Source organism: Trichechus manatus, unplaced genomic scaffold, assembly GCF_000243295.1.
Source record: "Trichechus manatus latirostris isolate Lorelei unplaced genomic scaffold, TriManLat1.0 scaffold00024, whole genome shotgun sequence".
Lineage (NCBI taxonomy): Eukaryota > Metazoa > Chordata > Mammalia > Sirenia > Trichechidae > Trichechus > Trichechus manatus.
Genome location: NW_004443960.1, coordinates 18613344 through 18633076, shown reverse-complemented (window position 1 = coordinate 18633076; position 19733 = coordinate 18613344). Strand labels below are relative to the sequence as shown.

The window sequence follows — 19733 nt, the reverse complement described above, 5'->3', positions numbered from 1 at the left end:
CATCCTTGATTTGTTTGATGTTTCTTTATAATATTGCCTTAGGTGCTTTTGATAAGGATTACTTTTTTTTTTTTTTAAGAAATTGACTTAGTTGGCACAAGAAGGTGTTGGGAGAAATACACACTCTGAATATTCTACCTGTATGAGTTGACACTACTTTTTTGGAAGTCAGATTGGAGATATATATATATTTTTGCATATCCTTTGATGCATTGGTTTTGCTTCTAGGAATTTATTCTCAGGAAATATGAATATTCTGATTTTTAGCTGCATGTTCTGTTTATTTTCCTAGTATTGTTTATAATAATGAACTGTTGGAAGCAAGCTAAATACCCAACAATGAGAGATTAAATTGATAAATTATAGTACCTCCATTCAATGGAGTATTCATCCGGCTATTAAAAATGCGTTAATACAGGGAATCTCAACCTTTTTGTCCCTCTGTACAGTACAGTACCAAATTTTGACAGATTGGATTATAGGATATAAATAGTCTCTGGGTTATGTGAAAGAGAGTGATTGAAGTACTACAGATGAGTTGCTGCTCTTCTAAAAACTATGTGAGGGAAAGATTTTTGTGAAAAAGCATCCAGTGAAAAAGGTTGCAAAATAAAAGGTACAGTATGACCCCAATTGTGTTTAAAAGGTACATGTGCATGACATGGACATTTATGTATTTATGTGTATAAAAAGACTGACAGGGTATGTTCTGAACTGTTAACTGTAGCTGTTGGGATACTAGGTAACTTTTTTCCTCTATACCTGTCTGTTTTTTCTAAACTTTACAGAATAAGTAGGTAATACTTGTGAATTTGGTCCCAGGAGGGAAAGCCTGAGTGACCTCACTTCTTTGACCAGTTTGCTGATTTGTTGAAAGCAGTTATTCTTTTATTGTACAGGTCTTTTCTCTGTCCTTTCTTCTTCCTGTCTGCTCTGCATTAGCAGCCCATTTCCATCACGGGACTTTAGGAAAAGAGTGATAAATGTGGTCTTAATGGATTTAATTTTTTTTTTTTTTTCCAAAGAATTGGTAACATTAAGAGATAGATTAGTTACCATATGATGAACCTGAGCCCTACTGAGAGGAAATGTGATTCTAGAAACCACATCTATGCATTTGTGGTCATTCAGATGCCCCTTTATTCTCTTTTTATCATTTATCATCTTTATATTGGGTTCCTTCCTTGTCTTTTGACTCATTTCACAATTTCCTTTCTTGCTTTCCCTTTTACTTAAATGCAGAAACCTAATCTCATCTCCAGTTAACATTTTATTCAGTCAGTTACTGACTACTGAACTCCTCAGAAGGTGACTGAAAAGTGAACAGTTGATGTGGTAATTGGGTGTTTGAGCACTAAACGGCTATAATCAGGTACACCTCCAGGGTGCTTGGTATCCATATGCTCACTAGAAGGGGGAGATTAGTGCCTTATCAGTGGTTTTCCTTCAGTAGGGTCTAATGAGGCTCTATCCTAAGACGAGGAAAACAAGCTTGTGAGGAAAACAAGCTACAAGCGTCTAAGACCAGAGATAAAGCCTGTAGCAGGCATGCCATTTTTATTCCAGTAACCATGGAGCACAAATCCACAGGTAGTGCAGAAATAAATAGAGCAGCCCACCCAGAAATCCGGTACCCCTTAACGATGCCTCCTTTGCACAGAAGTGGGTAATCAGACCTGCCCAGATCAACCGTGATCAAGCCAAAAAACCAAACCTGCTGTCGTCAGGTTGATTCCAACTCGTAGGGACCCTACAGGACAGAGTAGAACTGCCCCATAGGGTTTCCAAGGCTGTAATCTTTGCTAAAGCAGACTACCACATATTTCTCCCGAGGAGCCGCTGGTGGGTTCAAACCATGGACCTTTTGGTTAGTAGCCGAGTGCTTTAATCACTGTGCCACTAGGGCTCCTTTCAATAGTGGCAGCAAAAACTATTTCAAGCATTGGTCAGTAAAACAATATGGCCCTTTTTTGGTTATTTTGAGTCATGTGGAATTAAACACAGCTCTGGAACCCAGAGACCAAAAATGCTTCATTATTTGGTATTTGGAAAGTTCACCACATGCATGTGTTGGCTTGGTTGTATTTGGGGAGTAGTATTCGTTCTAGCAAGGAGCCCTGGTGGCGCAGTGGTTAAGTGCTTGGCTGCTAACCAAAAGGTCGGTGGTTTGAATCCACCAGCTGCTCCGTGGGAGAAAAGACCTGGTGACCTGCTCCCCTAAAGATTACAACCTAGGAACCCCTATGGGGCTGTTCTCCTCTGTCCTGTGGGGTCACTATGAGTCAAAATCAACTCGATGGCACACAACAACATTTGTTCTAGCCAGCCCACACTGGCTTCAGTCCTCAGGCCTCAACTAGATGTATATTCTTATTAGTATATTTGAAGTACGCAAGGTAAGGAACAGTGAGTACACTGTAAAAGGAAAAAGAAAATTACTTTGTGCTAAGCAACTGGTCTTAGTCATGTGACCTAATACTATTTTGCAGAAATGCAACGAGTTGGTTTCTTTTCTTTTTAAAAATATTCCCTCTTTTCTCCCTTCCTCCATCCCTCTTTTCTTCTCTTTTGCGCTTTCGAGATTGGCCGAGGTAGAAAGTCGTAGGTTCCTACCAACCCTAAATGGAACTGTTGTCTTAGCTTGCTGCTGCAGTACATTTTAGGACAAAAAGTCTTTTAAAAGCATGAAAATAGAAGCAGACGGGTCTCATTTGCTTTGGCAGAGGAAACAGCTTTCCCTCCCAATTAGCTCTGGGTAAGACCTAATCTCCAAAGGTGATCTTTGAAGTCCAAGTTCAAGTGACAGCAGTGACTACATTTAAAAAACTTTCTCAATCTTTCCTACTTGTGATTTTTGCAAGTTCACTTTCTAGGAAGTGGTTTACAAATGGACACCACCCATTTTCTATCTTTTTCTCAGGCCATTCAGAGTCTGTGGCTACCAGGTAGGATCAAGGGGCTCTTGTGGTCTTGCTTTGAGACTCCCCAGGGGGAATGGCTTTTGCCAATACTGCCGCTTTGGCTTCTGGCAGCTGGAGCAAAGCCGTCTGAGAAATTCATGTACTTGTGTTCTTTGGCCTTTGGGTATCTGGCATATATAGTAAGAAGTAAAAACATGCATCCAACTAGCTCTACAAATGGTTTAGATGAGAGTTGAAAAGATGGGTTTCTTCTTGCTGTTGTGTAGAAACACCAGTATCTGTCAGTTGCTTCTTGCTCCTGAATAGACTCTAGATGGAAACAGAATGGAGAAGTGATTGGATCGGTCCCTTCTCTCAAGGAAGCCTCAGTAGATCTTGAGTGCCTTGCTGACACTATATTCTGGCGCCAGCATTTGCCTCCTGTTTTTTAGCTCCTTGGTTCCCAAGGCTGTTCTTGGGTGACAGGCTCCCCATCGGCAGCCATTGCAGCAGTCCTCCGCACTGCTTCCTGACCCAGCCCCCTGCAGCAATGAGCCGGCTTGCTGTGGTCTGGTTTCCAATGTCAGGGCCCATTGCTGACCCTGCAGAGAGCAAACGAAGGTGATGAGGGAGAGAAAAGGCTGCAAAAACAGTGTTATGTATCACCCTTGTTCAGATTGGAGTAGCCTTGCTTTCTCTCTCCTTTCAGACTTCTTATTTTTCCTTGCCTCTGATAGGCCCAGGCAAGGAGGCCCGTGAGCCATACATGCATTTCACTAAGGAGGCAAAGTGCCTGCCTTTGGAGGGCCTACATTAGAACTTTAACCTCTTTGGATGCCAAAAAGATTGAAGTAGCCTTAGAATATTAGGCCTTGAAGGACTACTCCAGACCCCTTACTTTAATGTTGGGGTCACAGACACTCAGAGAGGTTAAGTGACTGTTGAGGGGCACACATTGATCAGGGAGGTCCCAGACCAGAATGGAAGGTTCCTGGGAGTTTAATGTTCACATTGAGTCAGTACCTCTGGACTGCACTTAGGTGTTGATGATGTATGTTTTCTTCCAGGGCCATCTTTATCTCCTCAGGGAAGGGGCACATCCTGGTGCATAGTCATAGCAGAGAACACTAGTGAGGTTGGCGGTGTAGAGTGGAAAGCTGAGAATCAGACCACCTGAGTTTGAATCCCTTTCCCTGAGCTGTGTGAGCTCAGGCCAAATCCCTTAACCTCTGTTCAGTTTTTCCATCTGTAAAATGGAGATTATATTGTCTCCCTCATAGGGTTGTAGTGAATTAGATATGACTATCAGGTAAAGTCCTCAGCACAGTGCTAGGACAGATCAAGTAAATGCTCAATAAGTGTACGTAATTATTTAAAAAATACTGTTATTAATACATTTTAAAAAAAAATCACCTCTAGACATGGACCCACCACATTGGCCCTCTTTCACCTTCCTTCCATTTATGCGGCCAGTCATTTAAGGGTCAAAACAAGCCCTGCCTCCTCCATGAATACTTCCCACAGTGTAGACTTTGGAGTCTGACAGAGCTGGTTTTGTTTCCTAGTCCTACTGCTTAGTAGTTAAGAAACCTCAGTTTATTAATTTGTAAAAGCTAGAGTAGCCCATTTCCCAGGGTGGTTGTGATCTTTGAAGGTAATGATGCATATGGAGCATGTAGCCCCATGTACCACAAATACTGGTTCCTCTTCCTCTGCCCTGCTGTCCCATAATGCCAGTCCACACTTGTCCCTCCTTTTCCCCTCTCCAGTTGCACTGTATGGTTTAGCCCTCCATGCAGAGTTCCGTTCCATATGAGGTGGTTCTGTCTCAGCAGTAGATAACAAGCCCCTAAAGGACAGGGACTTGCGTGGTTGCGGTGGCTTCAGTAGGAGGGTACAGACAGCACCAGGTGACACCATCAGAGGCGGTGACACCAGTGCCCCCCAGTGTGTGGCTTTGCTTGGCCCGTACCCACTTCTGCTGGTCTTCGTGGTCTGTCAGGCCTGGGGGGCTGCTTGGTTCCCAGAGGGTGGCCCATCGCTCAACTCTGTAGCACTGCCCCAACCCCATCCCAGTGCGGGCACGGGCTGCGGGTCTGCAGAGCCCTGGAGCTTGAACTGACCACGCAGTCTGTCCGTCAGCAGGGGGCCTTGCTGGCATGGCCTGGCTGCTGGCCTGGCCTGGCTGCTGGCCTGGGTCCCCAGTGTGGCTGCTCTGCCATCCCCTGCAGCAGGATGTGACTGTCCTGGTGAGCCAGCTACCGCCTTCTGCAGAGCTGGCCCCACTCACTCTGCACTTAAACCACATGAAACTATGTAAATGTAAATATATTTAGACTGTGCGTATGATGTTGTAATTTAAAGGTGTAATTTTAGTTTCGGTAGTTGTTTATGTCACTATTGCCATTACGTTCAGTGATATACGGGAATTGCAATTTACGAGTAACGGTACAAAAAACATTACTAAGGATTCTGCATAGTCTGGTACTGGAGGAAGTCCATGGGGGAGGGGCAGGTGACGCCATGAGTTACTACACTGGGTGACACTAACCCTAGTGACGCCACTGTGTGGTTGTCATTTAATGGAACTGCCTAAGAGATAGGAGCAGCTTCCTGATCTCTTTGGGGCTAGAGCATCCACAGGGACCACAGCCTCCGGGATTGCCTCTGGGATTGCCCTCTGGGCCAGCAGTTACCTGCTCCAGGCCTAGGGCCAGGCAGGCAGCACATCCCATCCCAGGAACAGCAGCCAGAGCTGGCACAGGGGAGGAGGGAGCTGGAAGCTGATGTGCAGGGAAGGAACAAGGAAGGGGGAGGCAGAAGCAGTTAGAGCTAAGATTGAGGAAGAAATGCTGGAGGCTGATCTTGGTCCAGCATAAGGCTGAGCAGAGCTCAGGAGAGTTACTGCCTTCAGTCTTTGAGGTAAACACCCAAAGCTGTAACTATGCTTCGAAAGTCGGTTTTCCAGGCTTGTAGGTTTGTTTTCTTTTTCTTTTCCTGCCTTTCCCTTCTCCTCACTCTTCTTGTTCCTGGCTCCGTCAACCCATTTATGCCACTTAGCTGAGACAGGAGAGGAGAGAGTGACTTACTAAACAGGAGAGCTGCTGTCGGGTGTCTGGGATGTCCTATCAAAGACTCATTGCCTTTGAGTCGATTCTGACTCGTAACGACTCTATAGGACAGAGTAGAACTGCCCCATAGCGTTCCAAAGGCTGTAAATCTTTACAGAAGCAGACTGCCACATCTTTCTCCTGTGGAGCGGCTGGTGGGTTCAAACCCCTACCTTTTGGTTAGCAATCAAGTGCTTCACCACTGCATCACTAGAGCTCCTCTGGGGAGTCCTACACACTTGAACTGCCATGGAAGATCTGTGCTGGCTGATGAAAGGAGCCCTCTTCTAGGAGAAGGGAGACTTGATTCTGTCCCTGACTTTGCAATAATGATAACAGCTACTATAATAAAAGCTAACACTTATTGAGTACATTCATGAGCAGGTACTGTGCCGAACATTTGACATGGATTATCTCATTTAAAAAGGAGCCCTGGCACCATCTAGTTCTTCTGGTCTCAGGGTAGATGAGGCCGTAGTTCATGTAGACTGTTAGTCCTGTAGACTAGTTTCTTCTCTGAGTCTTTGGTTTCTTTCTTCCTCTTTTGCTCCAGATGAGAAGAGACCAATAGTTGTGTCTTAGATAGCCACTCGCAAGCTTTTAAGCCCCCAGGCACTACTCAGCAAACTTGGATATAGAACGTAAACTTTATGAACTATATTATGCCAGTGACTGAGTTGTCCCATAAGACTATGGTCCTAAGTCTTCAAACCCAGAAAATCAGTCCCGTGAGGTGTTTGGTTGTGTCTAAGAAGTATCTGTAAATGTGCCCCCTTTGTGCTTTATCATATACATGAATATGTATACAAACACATATAGCTGCATGTGTACAGGCACAGATATATACACACACCTGTACACATACGTTGTCGCAAAATTATATATGTCCTAGCATTTACCAAAAATGTCCTTTTTTCTTATGTACTTAGTGACATCATTTACTTTTGTCAGGCTGTGTAAACCCACATTCATTGTTACCTTTTCCATCACCAAAAATAACAAGTGTCTACTATCTAGAGAGTGACTCTTCCCCCCTCCCCAATCCCTGGTAGCCACGAATGAATGTTGATGTCTGTATGTATATTTATTCATTATGGAAGTGAAATCATACAGTATTTGTCCTTTTGTGATTGACTTACTTCACTCAGCATAATGTCCTCCAGATTCATCGACGTTATAAGATGGTTTGAGGACTCATTGTTACCCTTTATGGCTGTGTAATATTCCATAGTATGTATGTACCACATTTTGTTTATCTAGTCATCCGTTGATGGGCATTTAGATTGTTTCTGTCTTTTTGCTATTGTGAATAGTGCTGCAATGAACATAGGTGTGCATATGTCTGTTCATGTCACTTCTGTTAGGTTGCTAGGATATATACCTAGAAGTAGGATTGCTGAATCATAAGGTAGTTCTATTTCTAGTTTTTTGAAGAAGTGCCATACCGTTTTCCACAGTGGTTGTACGATTTTACAGTCCTACCAGCAGTGGATAAGGGTTCTAATCTCCCCACGTCCTAAACAGCATTTATTGCTTTCTGCTTTTTTGATCAGTGCCATTTTAGCAGGGGTGAAGTATGTCACTGTAGTTTTGATTTGCCTCTCTCTAATGGCTAATGATTGCGAACATCTTTTCATGTGTTTGTTGGCGGCTTGAATGTCCTCTTCGGTAAAGTGTCTGTTCCTGTCTTTTGCCTATTTTTTTTTCTTGTTAAATTTCTCTTTTTTTTTCTTCTATTGTACTTTAGATGAAGGTTTACAGAACAAACTAATTTCTCATTGAACAGTACACATATTTGTTTTATGACATTGGTTAACAACTCCATGATATCAACACTCTCCCTTCTCAACCTTGGGTTCCCTATTACCAGCTTTCCTGTCCCCTCTTGCCTCTAGTCCTTGTCCCTGGGCTGTTGTGCCTCATTAGTCTTGTTTTGTTTTATGGGCCTGTCTAATCTTTGGCTGAAGGATGAACCTCGGGAGTGACTTCATTAGTGAGCTAAAACGGTGTCTGGGGGCCATACTCTCAGGGTTTCTCCAGTCTCTGTCAGGCCAATAAGTATGGTATTTTTTTGTGATTTAGAATTTTGTTCTACATATTTCTCCAGCTCTGTCTGGGACCCTCTATTTTGATCCCTGTCAGAGTAGTCAGTGGTGGTAGCGGGGCACCATCTAGTTGTACTGGACTAAATCTGCTGGAGACCGTGGTAGTTGTGGTCCATTAGTCCTTTGGACTAATCTTTCCCTTGTATCTTTAGTTTTCTTCATGCTCCCTTGCTCCCAAAGGGGTGAGACCAGTGGAGTATCTTAGATGGCCGCTCACAGGCTCTTAAGACCCCAGACGCTACTCACCAAAGTAGAATGTAGAACATTTTCTTTATAAACTATATTATGCCAGTTGAGCTAGATGTTCCCCGAGATCATGGTCCCCACAGCCCTCAGCCCAGCAATTCAGTCCTTCAGGGAGTTTGGATGTGTCTATGGAGCTTCCATGACCTTCCCTTGTACAAGTTGTGCTGGCTTCCCCAGTATTGTGTACTGTCTTACCCTTCACCAAAGTTACTACTTATCTGTTGTCTGTTTGATAGTGTTTTTCCACCCCCACTCCTCCCTTCCCTCATCACCATTAAGGATTGTTTCTTTTTGTGTGTAAACCTTTTTCATGAGTTTTTATAGTAGTGGTCTCATACAATATTTGTACTTTTGTGATTGACTTATTTCACTTAGCATAATGCCCTCCAGATTCATCCACGTTATGAGATGCTTCGAAGATTCATCCTGTTCTTCATGGTTGCGTAACACTCCATTTTGTGTATGTACCATAGTTTGTTTATCCATTCATCTGTTGACGGGCATCTAGATTGTTTCCATCTTTTTGCTATCGTGAACAATGCTGCAGTGAACATGGGTGTGCATATGCCTGTTCGTGTGACAACTCTTATTTGTCTAGGATATGTTACTCGGAGTAGGATTGCTGGATCATACGGTATTTCTAATTTCTGCTTTCTAAAGAAGCGTTGTATCATTTTCCAAAATGGTTGTATCATTTTGCATTCCCACCAGTAGTGCGTAAGAGTTCTGACCTCCCCGCAGCTCTCCAACATTTGTTATTTCCTGTTTTTTGATTTGTGCCAGTAATGCCGGGGTGAGATGATATCTCATTGTGGCTCTTTTGCCCATTTTTTAATTGGATTGTTTGTCTTTTTGTTGTTGAGTTGTTGAAGTTTTCTATATATTTTAGAGATTAGACCCTTTCAGGTATGTGGTTCCCAAAGATTTTTCTCCCAGTCTGTAGGTTGTCTTTTTATGAGACTGATCTGTTTTTGAGCAGGATCCTAGCTAAGGCTCAAGCCAGGGGTAAGAGTCCTGGCTGGCCTGGGGACGCCGAGGCCTGGAACCCATTGTTTAGACGGGATAACAGCTGGGGCTTCCAACACGCTAATCAGGTACTGCTCGGTTGCTAACAATAATAGCTATGATACACCCAAGTGTTTTCTGTGTGTCAGGCAGTGTGTATTCTCACTGAATCCTCACAACAGCTGTATGAGGCAGATGACCATTTCACAGATTGAGAAAATTCAGGTTTCCATGGAGTTGAACAATAGCCTGTGGCAGAGTTGGGCTTTGACTTCAGAGCTGGAGCTCTTAACCATTCTGATGGGCTGAATTCTCACAGATTTAGGCCATCTGGTGGGGCTGATCTCAAGGGCATCATGCCTGCTTGGATGACAGTGGGGCAGTGGGAGGACTCCCTCCTGGCACACTGGGCACAGACCATGTGTTGCTCTCTTTCCAGTGGCTGATGGTAAGACCTGCTGCTCTGGAATTGCTGTGGTGTCACTCCTGAACTCGGGGCCCAGCCCTCAGTGGACTTACCCTGGGAGCGCTGCTGTAGGTGGGCTCAGCAGTCTAGCCTAGCAGTAAAAGTCATGGTTTCTTGAGTCAGACACATCCAGGCTCTGTTTGATTTGTGATGTTAGACAATTTACTTTACTCTGAGCCTCAGTTTCCCTGTCTTTATATGGGGTTGTGGTGAGGATATATGAGTTAATATACGTAAATTGCTTAGTGTAGTACCTGGCACCATATCAAATGCTCAATAATTGATAACTGCTATCATTAGCTATTAGCCAGCAGTTGTGGGTCCATGGAGACCTTCAATTTAAAACACTTGAAGTGCTGCCAGCCTGGGACACAGGGCTGGGCACTGTGACCCAAGCTGGGGAAAGCCCTGAGACCGAAAGTATTTTCCCAGAGAAAGGGAGTGGTAGACACAAAAGAAGGGAGGCTGTTGGGTGGTAATCAGAGGACACAGCTGAACTCACCATCAGATCTGAAATGACCACCACTCGCCTCAAAGCTCAACTGGAGCGGGGCATTTCACAGACCAGGACAGGATGTAAGAACGGGACCCGACCTTCCTGCGCTTGCTGATTGATTATCTGTCTAAATTGGTTTTCCTCTCCTGTTTTTCATCTGCTGGGCATGTTAAAAGCCTTCAGGTTCCAGCTGGTTCTGCTGTGTCAGATCAGCAGAGATGCTGGTCTGTGGTGGCTAGTTGGATAAATGAGATTAGAACCTCTTTGGAAGTCCCATCTGTTCTGTCCCTACCTGAAGGCCTTGGCGCCAGGGTTTGGAGGAAGCTGGCATAACGAAGCATGTGTCCGGTAGGGGTGGGGCTGAGTGTCCTGGGGTAGGTGGGTTAGATGGTGGCCAGAAAATCCTCATATCTTGCTGGGTACCTGGACCTCCCTCAGCAGCAGAAGCTGAGCAACAAACCCTGGTGAGTCAGTGTGCCTGGGAATCAGAGTTGCCAGTCTGTGAGCATGTGGGGTTTGTGTAAGTTTAGGCCTTTTGTTTCTTTCAGCACTCTAATCTTGAAAACACAAATCTGGAAACCAGACCCTCCAAATGGTGTAGTCCTATTTGTTTTGAGACAATTCAGCTCGAACAGTTGCTACTTCTGTATGATGGTCTTCCAAGAACTAACCCCTTGCCTTTTAAAATTTTACCAATTTGTGTTTCTTGCTTACTGGCTATGCTCTTAAAACAAGAAAAGACTTTTTAAAAAACCTGGTTTGGGTCTGTCATCTTCCACACAAAAACCTTACAAGGGTTGTGGTGTGTTTTTGAAGCCTCAGTGAAATTGCAAGTCTTTCGAGGGCATGTATGGACATCTCTTTTTATCATTTCTTCTCTTCGAAAGTGGAGAACGGGACACACCCTGATATGAATAGTCTCCAAAAACTACAGGAATGGTTTTGATCTTCATTTTAAGCTTGTTGCACACTCAGAGCTTACTCTTAGAGAAAATTCAATTTGAAGATTCCCCCAGATTTATCCAGGCACTATTTGGAGAAAGCTAAGCTCTTCAGGTATAGTTTAAAGCTCTGTTGTTGTTGTTAGGTGCCATCAAGTCAGTTCTGACTCATAGCAGAATGAAACACTGCCCGGTCCTGCACCAACCTCACAATTGTTGTTATGCCTGAGCCCATTGTTGCAGCCACTGTGTCATCCTGTCTTATTGAGGGTCCTCCTCTTTTTCGCTGACCCTCTTCTTTACCAAGCATAATGTCCTTCTCCAGGGACTGGTCCTTCCTGGTAACATGTCCAGAGTACATCCTTGCTTCTGAGGAGCATTCTGGCTGTACTTCTTCCAAGACAGATTTGTTTGTTCTTCTGGCAGTCCATGGTATATTCAGTATTTCTTCACCAACACTGTAATTCACAGCCATCAATTCTTTGGTCTTCCTTATTCATTGTCCAACTTTCACATGCCTATGAGGTGATTGAAAATACCATGGCTTGAGTCAGGTACACCTTTATCCTCAAGGTGACATCTTTGATTTTGAACACTTTAAAGAGGTATTTTGCAGCAGATTTGTCCACTGCAATACGTCGTTTGATTTCTTGACTGCTCCTGCCATGGGTGTTCATTGTGAATCCAAGTAAAATTAAATGCTTGACAACTTTAGTATTTTCTCCATTTATCATGATGTTGTTTAAGCTCTGGCATTTCATAAAAAGCACTCTTTTACCGTACTGCCAGCCCCCTATGAGCTTTTAATTTGGATCATGATCCTCCATGAAAGCTCCCTAGAGTCAGACATGGGGACTGACTTGGATTTGGTCTGGGGTTGGCTTTCCCTGCCATACGTCTTCTGCTCCTGGTCCAAATTTCTGTTGCATAGTAACTGCAGTGGCTGCAATCATGTTGTTGTTGTTAACTCCACTGAGTTGGCCCCTGACCCTTGGCAACCTCAGGCACAACGAAACAAAATGCTTCCTGTTTCTGTGCTATCTCCATGATCAGTTGTGGTCGAACTGTTGTGATCCATAGGGTTTTCACTGACTGATTTTTGGAATTAGATTGCCAGGTCTTTCTTCGTAGTCTGTCTTAGTCTGGAAGCTCTGCTGAAACCTGTTCAGCAGCATAGCAACACACAAGACTTCACTGACGGAGGGGTGATGCTGCGCATAGGGTGCGTTGGCCGGGAATGGAACCTGGGTGTCCTTATGGAAGGCGAGAATTCTACCACTGAACCACCGGGGCACCTACACAATTATTATTGTATCAGCTGGCAAAATTTTACAAGTTAAGGACTAAATTGTAAATGTATCTCCTAGCAGACTAGTTGAGGGGAGAAGTATAAGGATCCCAAGTAGACAGTCTTAGAGAAGTCACCTCACTTCCAGCTCAGAAATTTCTAGCAATTCTTTAAAAAACACTTTAGTTATACACGTAGTACATTAATAAGGCAGTGTGAAGAGTTTGTTATGTATCAGCACAGACTTTTCTTTTTCATCTAGCAATTATCGTATCATTTAGAGATCCTATTTAGGTACTTCAGCCCTTCTTTTAAAGTGGAGCTGCCCCCTTGAGGACTGAGCAGGTAGATGGTTCACTTGTAGTGTGAGCCTGGCTTACATACTGTGTTCAGCCTCATTGAGGACCTGAGGGAGAGAAGGAAAGAAGCTCAGAGACTGGGATACTTGGCTTGGAGCACAGGCTCGGTGGATGACTTCTGAAAGTGGGGGGAGGAAAGGCAGGGTAGGGCACTTCACCCAGTGTATGGGATAGCCCCAGAAAGGAATTTGGAGAAATCAGGCACATTCTCCTTTGTTCTTTGGCTAGGGCCCGGCTTGTAGTTTTGACCCTGCAAATGCTTTAGATCATCATGAAACTATATAGCGGTCTTGGTTATGGCCATCCCCTTCTCCCTACGCATCCTACTTAAAAAGAAAATCTGGGAATTCCGACATTAGGGACTGGAAGATGAACCTTTTATTTGCACTTTCTGGCTCAACCCAGGTTCAAATAACTTTCTTATGTGATGGCAAGTTGGCAAGACAGATTTCCTCTGAAACATTTCCTGGCAAAACTGTAGTCTTCCCTTGATGCATTCTGCACATGAATCAACCTCTTTGTAACATATGTTACCTTAAGAATTTTAGGAATTTCCCTTATTAGTTCTCCATGTGTGCCCTAGCACTGGAAAACTGCATTTTCAAGGTGAAGGTATAGAGCTGGTTTATGAGGGAGGGATGATGGACAGGCACTCAGGGCATCTCCCTTTGTGCTTTGCTGGCTCGTTGAAAACCCTGGTGCACTAGTGGGCAGTCCCAGGACGGTAGCGTCCATACCTTGTCTCCCTTGTCTAGAGGTGACTGTTCTCTGCTTTTCCTCCAGGTTGGCTGGCTCCTCTGGCTGATGGCATGTTGAGGCACATGGGCCAGCGGCAGCGAGGGCATCTGATCCCGAGGGGGCCGCTCTAGAGGCCAGGCCACCAGCACCATGGGCCAGTGCGTCACCAAGTGCAAGAATCCCTCATCAACCCTGGGCAGTAAGAATGGAGACCGTGACTCCAGCAACAAGTCACACAGCAGGCGTGGCGCAGGCCACCGCGAGGAACAGGCGCCAGCCTGCAGCAAGCCAGGTGGGGATATCCTCGTCAATGGGACCAAGAAGGCGGAGGCTGCCACTGAGGCCTGCCAGCTGCCAACGTCGTCAGGAGATGCTGGGAGGGAGCCCAAGTCCAATGCCGAGGAGTCATCCTTGCAGAGGTTGGAAGAACTATTCAGGCGCTACAAGGATGAGCGGGAGGATGCAATTTTGGAGGAAGGCATGGAGCGCTTTTGCAATGACCTGTGTGTCGACCCCACGGAATTTCGAGTGCTGCTCTTGGCTTGGAAGTTCCAGGCTGCTACCATGTGCAAGTTCACCAGGTTAGTCACAAATATTTCAGGTCACCAGGTGATCTAAGGAGGAAAGTAACCAGGTTGGATTCATAGGGGGTTGGGTAAGTCTGTCTTCATTTTCTGACCAGTTTCTCTTAAGCTTAAATTTTTGGAGCTGTTATGGTTCTCATCCAGAGACTCTCTTAAAGGTTTTAAAAAACGTGTACCTGGCGAACACAACAGTCCCTGATGGAGCAGGAGAAAGGTGGGGTGTAGAGCTCAAATTCTAGTGAAAAGACCAGACTTAATGGTCTGACTGAGACTGGAGGAACCCCAGAAAGCATGGCCCCCAGACTCTCTGTCAGTCCAGAACTAAAACAATTACCGAGGCCAACTTTTTGGACAAAGATTGGACTGGACTGTGGGACATAAAATGATACCCGTGAAGAGTGTGCTTCTTAGCTCAAGTAGATACATGAGACTAAATGGGCAGCTCCTGTCCGGAGGTGAGATGAGAAGGCAGAGAGGGTCAGGAGCTGGTTGAATGGACACGGGAAATCAGGTGGAATGGAGGAGTGTGCTGTCACAGTATAGGGAGAGCATTAGGATCACATAACAAGGTATGTATAAATTTTTATATGAGAGACTAACTTGAAATGTAAACTTTTACTGAAACTACAACAATAAAAAAAAATAAATTTCAAACAAATGTGTACCTGGCTGTGCAGCAGACCTCCTCAGTAGGAATCTTGGAGGGGGAGGCCCAGGCGTTTGTGTTTTGACAACGCATCATATCTCGTTCTCATGTGTACCCCACGTTCCTTGTCACAGAATAAGCCTTTGCCTAATTTGTAGGTCAGATTTCAGGCATTTCACAGCATTACCAGGCAGTCTGAATAAGGCATGGTCCATTTTTGCCTGAAGTTAAGTAAAGAATAAGCCAGAGTGCGCCCCATGCTGAGCTGCTGTCCAGCCTCACTGCTATTTCAGACTTTTCTTATACTCCTTTAGTTGCCAGTCCACTCACTCTTCCGATATTTATTGTATGCCTATCACGTGCCAGGACTATGAGTACCACTACAGTGAGTGCCTCTGGGGATACGCCTGTGTGTCTCCATGAAGCCAGTTGCCCCATGGCATCCTCTAGTTCTTAGCACAGTGCCCTCAGCCGGGCCTGTGTGCCAACGAGGACAGCGACCGCAGTTATCAAGTAGTTGTGTGCATCCTCCTGCGTCCCTGTCGAGGTGGTGTGTGAGGGCAGGGCAGGGCAGGGTCAACCACCGTGTGGTTTGTAGAGCACTGGGTTATGAATAAGAAGAACTGACTTTGAGACCCAGCCGTGCAATTTCTAGTTTATGTGCCCCTGGGTAGGTTACCCTCTCCACCTCAGACCCTCATCTCTCAGCGGGGATAGCACTCCCTGAGAAGATGGTCAGTGTGAGCCACTTTGTAAGCTGGAAAGTGTTTTACAGATTTTAAAAGTACATACAGTTTTTGTTTTTTTGATAACAGAATTTTGATGATGGGTGGTAGAGTTCCCTCGGTTCATCCAGAATCTGGCTCCAAAGCTCTGCCTTGACCGTCACCAAAAATGTACTCCATATAAACAACCCATCAAGAACCAGAAGGGAAGCAGGAAGACTCCCTGTCTGGGGGGAGAAAGAGTCTGTAGCTTAATCACTACTGCAAATTGGGAACAGGGCCCGGAGCAGGAGAATTTTTAGTCCCAATTCTGGAAGGATGAATGAATAAATGAATGAACCATTATCAGTCAGCTGCCTGCCACGTGCCAGGCACTGTTAGAAGCAGTCAGCGTATGTTAACTTGTTTAGTCCTTATTAAAACCCTATGAAGTATTATTCTCACCATTTGACAGATGAGGAAATAGGACTAATTAGTGCTGGAGTTGGAATTCAAATTGAGGCTGTCCTGCCCCAAACCCATGCTCTTAATTACTGTACTGTTGCCTTTCACTAAGTGATGTTGTTATAATTACTAATTGTGCCCCCTTCCTTCCTGTTGCAGGAAGGAGTTTTTTGATGGCTGCAAAGCAATAAGTGCAGACAGCATTGATGGGATCTGTGCACGGTTCCCCAGCCTCTTAATAGAAGCCAAACAAGAGGACAAATTCAAGGATCTCTACCGGTTTACATTTCAGTTTGGCCTGGATTCTGAAGAAGGGCAGCGGTCGCTGCATCGGGAAATAGCCATTGCCCTGTGGAAACTAGTCTTTACCCAGAACAATCCTCCCGTATTGGACCAGTGGCTACACTTCCTAACAGAGAACCCCTCGGGGATCAAGGGCATCTCCCGGGATACTTGGAACATGTTTCTTAACTTCACTCAGGTGATTGGCCCTGACCTCAGCAACTACAGTGAAGACGAGGCCTGGCCAAGTCTCTTTGATACCTTTGTGGAGTGGGAAATGGAGCGAAGGAAAAGAGAAGGGGAAGGAAGAGGTGCGTTCAGCTCAGGGCCCGAGGGCTTGTGTCCTGAGGAGCAGACTTAGAGGTTCCCAGCCAGGAGCAGCAGCAAGGATCTGCCAGCTGCCCTGCAGCCACCCAAGGAATTGGACCTTTCTGGAAATTACAGAAGATCCAGATATTTTCTACTTTACACCTTTCTCTGCCTTGTATCTGAAAGGGCTCTAAAATGCTGTATCATGTTTTAGGCACTTTCTTCATTTTTTGGTTATTTTGGTTATTTCTTTCATTGGGGGTCCCCCAAAATATTTGAACCTGGCTACATGTTGTGTATCTTTCTTTGAAGCCTTCAGATAGATAAGCCTGCCATTTCTTGCACAAATTAGATTTTTTTTTTTTGCGGGGGGTGGGTGGGGTAGGGTGTAGAACAGGGTGGGGGGCTGGGACGGTTAGGTTGAATTAACATTACAAAATGATACAGTGCCAGATCTCAGTTTTGCATATTCTGTTTTTCAGGGCAGGTCTGTACTGTGTGTAGTGCTGTTTACATGGTTGAATTTAGGTTGTAATAATTATTTTTAAAGATTTACGCAGAGTTGAATAGCAGTGTTAACTGTTAACCACATTGCATTAATTCCCAGGCAATTTAAAGCTCTTGGAGAGCCAAGGCCAGCTGAGAGCGTTTGTAGTCTGGTGACAACCCCCTTTTAAGCTAATTTATCCGAAACCCCTATTTCCCTCACTTCTTGCTCATTCCTTCTTTGACCTGTTGCATTTCATGTTGCGTTTACCATCAGAATGCTGCCCCTGCCAGCCAAGTGAGCAGTTACTTGTTTAAACACATTGTACTGAGAACCACTTAAGCATTGAATGCAGAGAAAGCAGCGCTACCTCAGTTTTGCCGGAAGTAGAATTCTTTTGATAGTTTTCTTTCTTTGATGAAGTTTCTGTATTTTCATGTTGTAAGTGGAAATACTTTTTTTTTTTTTCTTCCATTTGCCTTGGAGCCAAAGTTTCTGTTCCTGGTGGTCGGAAAACTGTGCCTGCCGGCCAGCTGACTTAAAGGAAAACTGTGGTATGGAGCTCTGCTTGAATTTTTTTTTTTGAAAAAAGTTTTTTCTTTTGAATATCATCAGCTTACTTGTCTGGCAAGTGCAGAAGCCTGGGGCTGGCCTGAGCTCTGCCAAACAAATAGAGAAGTGTATTTAATAGTTAAACGTGTGCCCTTTCCCTTCTTGCTGCACCGATGTTGTCACTGAAGCCCCAAGAGTTATTTATTACCTTTTTTGTTAATGTCAGGCTCATTTGGGGTAATGTGATGACTGTTTAGGTTTACATGACCCTCCTCCCCTTCCCCCGCCCCCAAATATGTATATATACATATATAAAATATGTATATATTTTACATATATAAAATATATATATACACATATATGTATCTATATTCCATTGTTTCTTTGCCTGCTAAAACTGGCCATAAAAGATGGAGCTGCCTTCAATATATAAAGTATAAGAAGAGCACCAGGGAATGCCAGAATGAAGGAGGCTTTTGAATCTGAATTTGGACCATTTTCACTAAAGAGAAGGTGAATTTTCTCAGCCCTTGCCTCTCAAGAGGGAGGGCCCAGTACCCCAGACTCCTTCAAGCATTCGCCCCATAAGGCCAGCTTTGGCCAAACTGCCACACAGGGGCCTGAGGAGCTGACTCTAGTCCTACCTGGTTTCAGTAGAGGGTCCTCTTGTTATTTTTCCATTAAAAAAAAAAAAAAAAGTCCTCAAAAAACTGTACTGGGTGGCAGGAACTTGTACAGTTCAGCTTCCGACACTTGGGAACAGATTGAAAAGGGAATCTTTTAAATAAAATCTTATAAAAATATTTATACTCATGAGGTAATGAGAATTTGTCTATTAAACATTTGGAGTTTTCTCTCCTAACTCCCGCCCTACCCCAGGGTATGTTTCTCAGCCTGGGCAGGAACTGCTCATTTTGAGTTCCTTTATCCTTAACAACTTTGGGCTCCCTTCTTTGCAAAGATGATTATTTAAGAAGTTTCTGTAGTCAGTGTTTTTCTAAAATTGACATTGACATAACGAATGTACTTGGAATTTGATTTTTTTTTCCCTTTAATCCTAACCCTGACAGTTGTCCCTTCTAGAGGGATAGATGGGAAACATTTAAAATAAGCCACAGGGTAGGTTAGCAGTATTGCTGGGAAGTTGAAGGTGCCTGGCTTTGTTCTTATTAAATCAGACATGATGTCCACCCATGTGCAAGAGAGTCTCTAAGGGCCCCAGCAGGTTCTGTGGTTCCACTCTAATCAGGATACCTAGACTGAGCTCTTAAAGAGACCGCCTTCTCATCCAGCCAGTCTCTGCTCCTAGTTCTTCCCGATTGTGGATTGGCCAGAGGTTGAATGAGGGAAAGGCAGGATGCTCCTAGCTAGGGAAGGTTCTTTCTGTTCCAGGTCAGAAGGGTGTATGGAAAAAAGTGTGCAGGAGGAGGCGGAAGCTGAGGACTCTGGAGGAACTGGATTCCTTCCCCAGTCTATAAGAAGGCATTCCATTCATTAAAACCCATTGCTGTCCATTCTGACTCATAGCGACCGTACAGGACAGAGTAGAACTGCCCCATAGGGTTTCCAAGGCCATATCTTTATGGAGGCAGACTTTCCCGCATCTTTCTCCTGGGGAGCAGTGGTGGGTTTGAACTGCAGAGCTTTTCGTTTAGCAGCCGAGTGTTTAACCACTGCACCACCAGGGATCCTTCATTCCTTGCGTTAGGTGTACTGTATAGTGGGTGGAATTTTTTTTTTTTTTAAACAGTTCAGCTCACATACACACCCTGCCAAAAAAAAGATGCCGCTGAGTCAGTTCCAACTCATGGCCACCCCATGTGTGTCAGGGTAGAACTGCACTCCATAGGGTTTTTGATGGCTGGTTTTTTGGAAGTAGATCTCCAAGCTTTTCTTCCGAGGCACCTCTGGGTGGACTTGAACCTCCAGCCTTTCAGTTAGCAGCCAAGCACCCTTTGCACCACCCAGGGAGGTCCCTCTTAGCCAAGGAGCCATTAAAAAGAATTATTTTTGATTACATTTTTAATGATCCATTTGTTACAAAGATACA

The 19733-nt window shown here is 44.6% G+C and overlaps 1 protein-coding gene across 1 annotated transcript; it reads left to right on the top strand.

Moving 5' to 3' along the window:
- Nucleotides 1-13547: 13547 nt before the first annotated feature.
- Nucleotides 13548-18486, top strand: DCUN1D3 (defective in cullin neddylation 1 domain containing 3). Its single transcript, XM_023728515.1, has 2 exons — nucleotides 13548-14235; nucleotides 16213-18486. The coding sequence occupies exons 1-2, from the start codon at nucleotides 13805-13807 to the stop codon at nucleotides 16694-16696; spliced, it is 915 nt and encodes a 304-aa protein (XP_023584283.1). The 5' UTR covers nucleotides 13548-13804; the 3' UTR covers nucleotides 16697-18486.
- Nucleotides 18487-19733: the final 1247 nt, after the last annotated feature.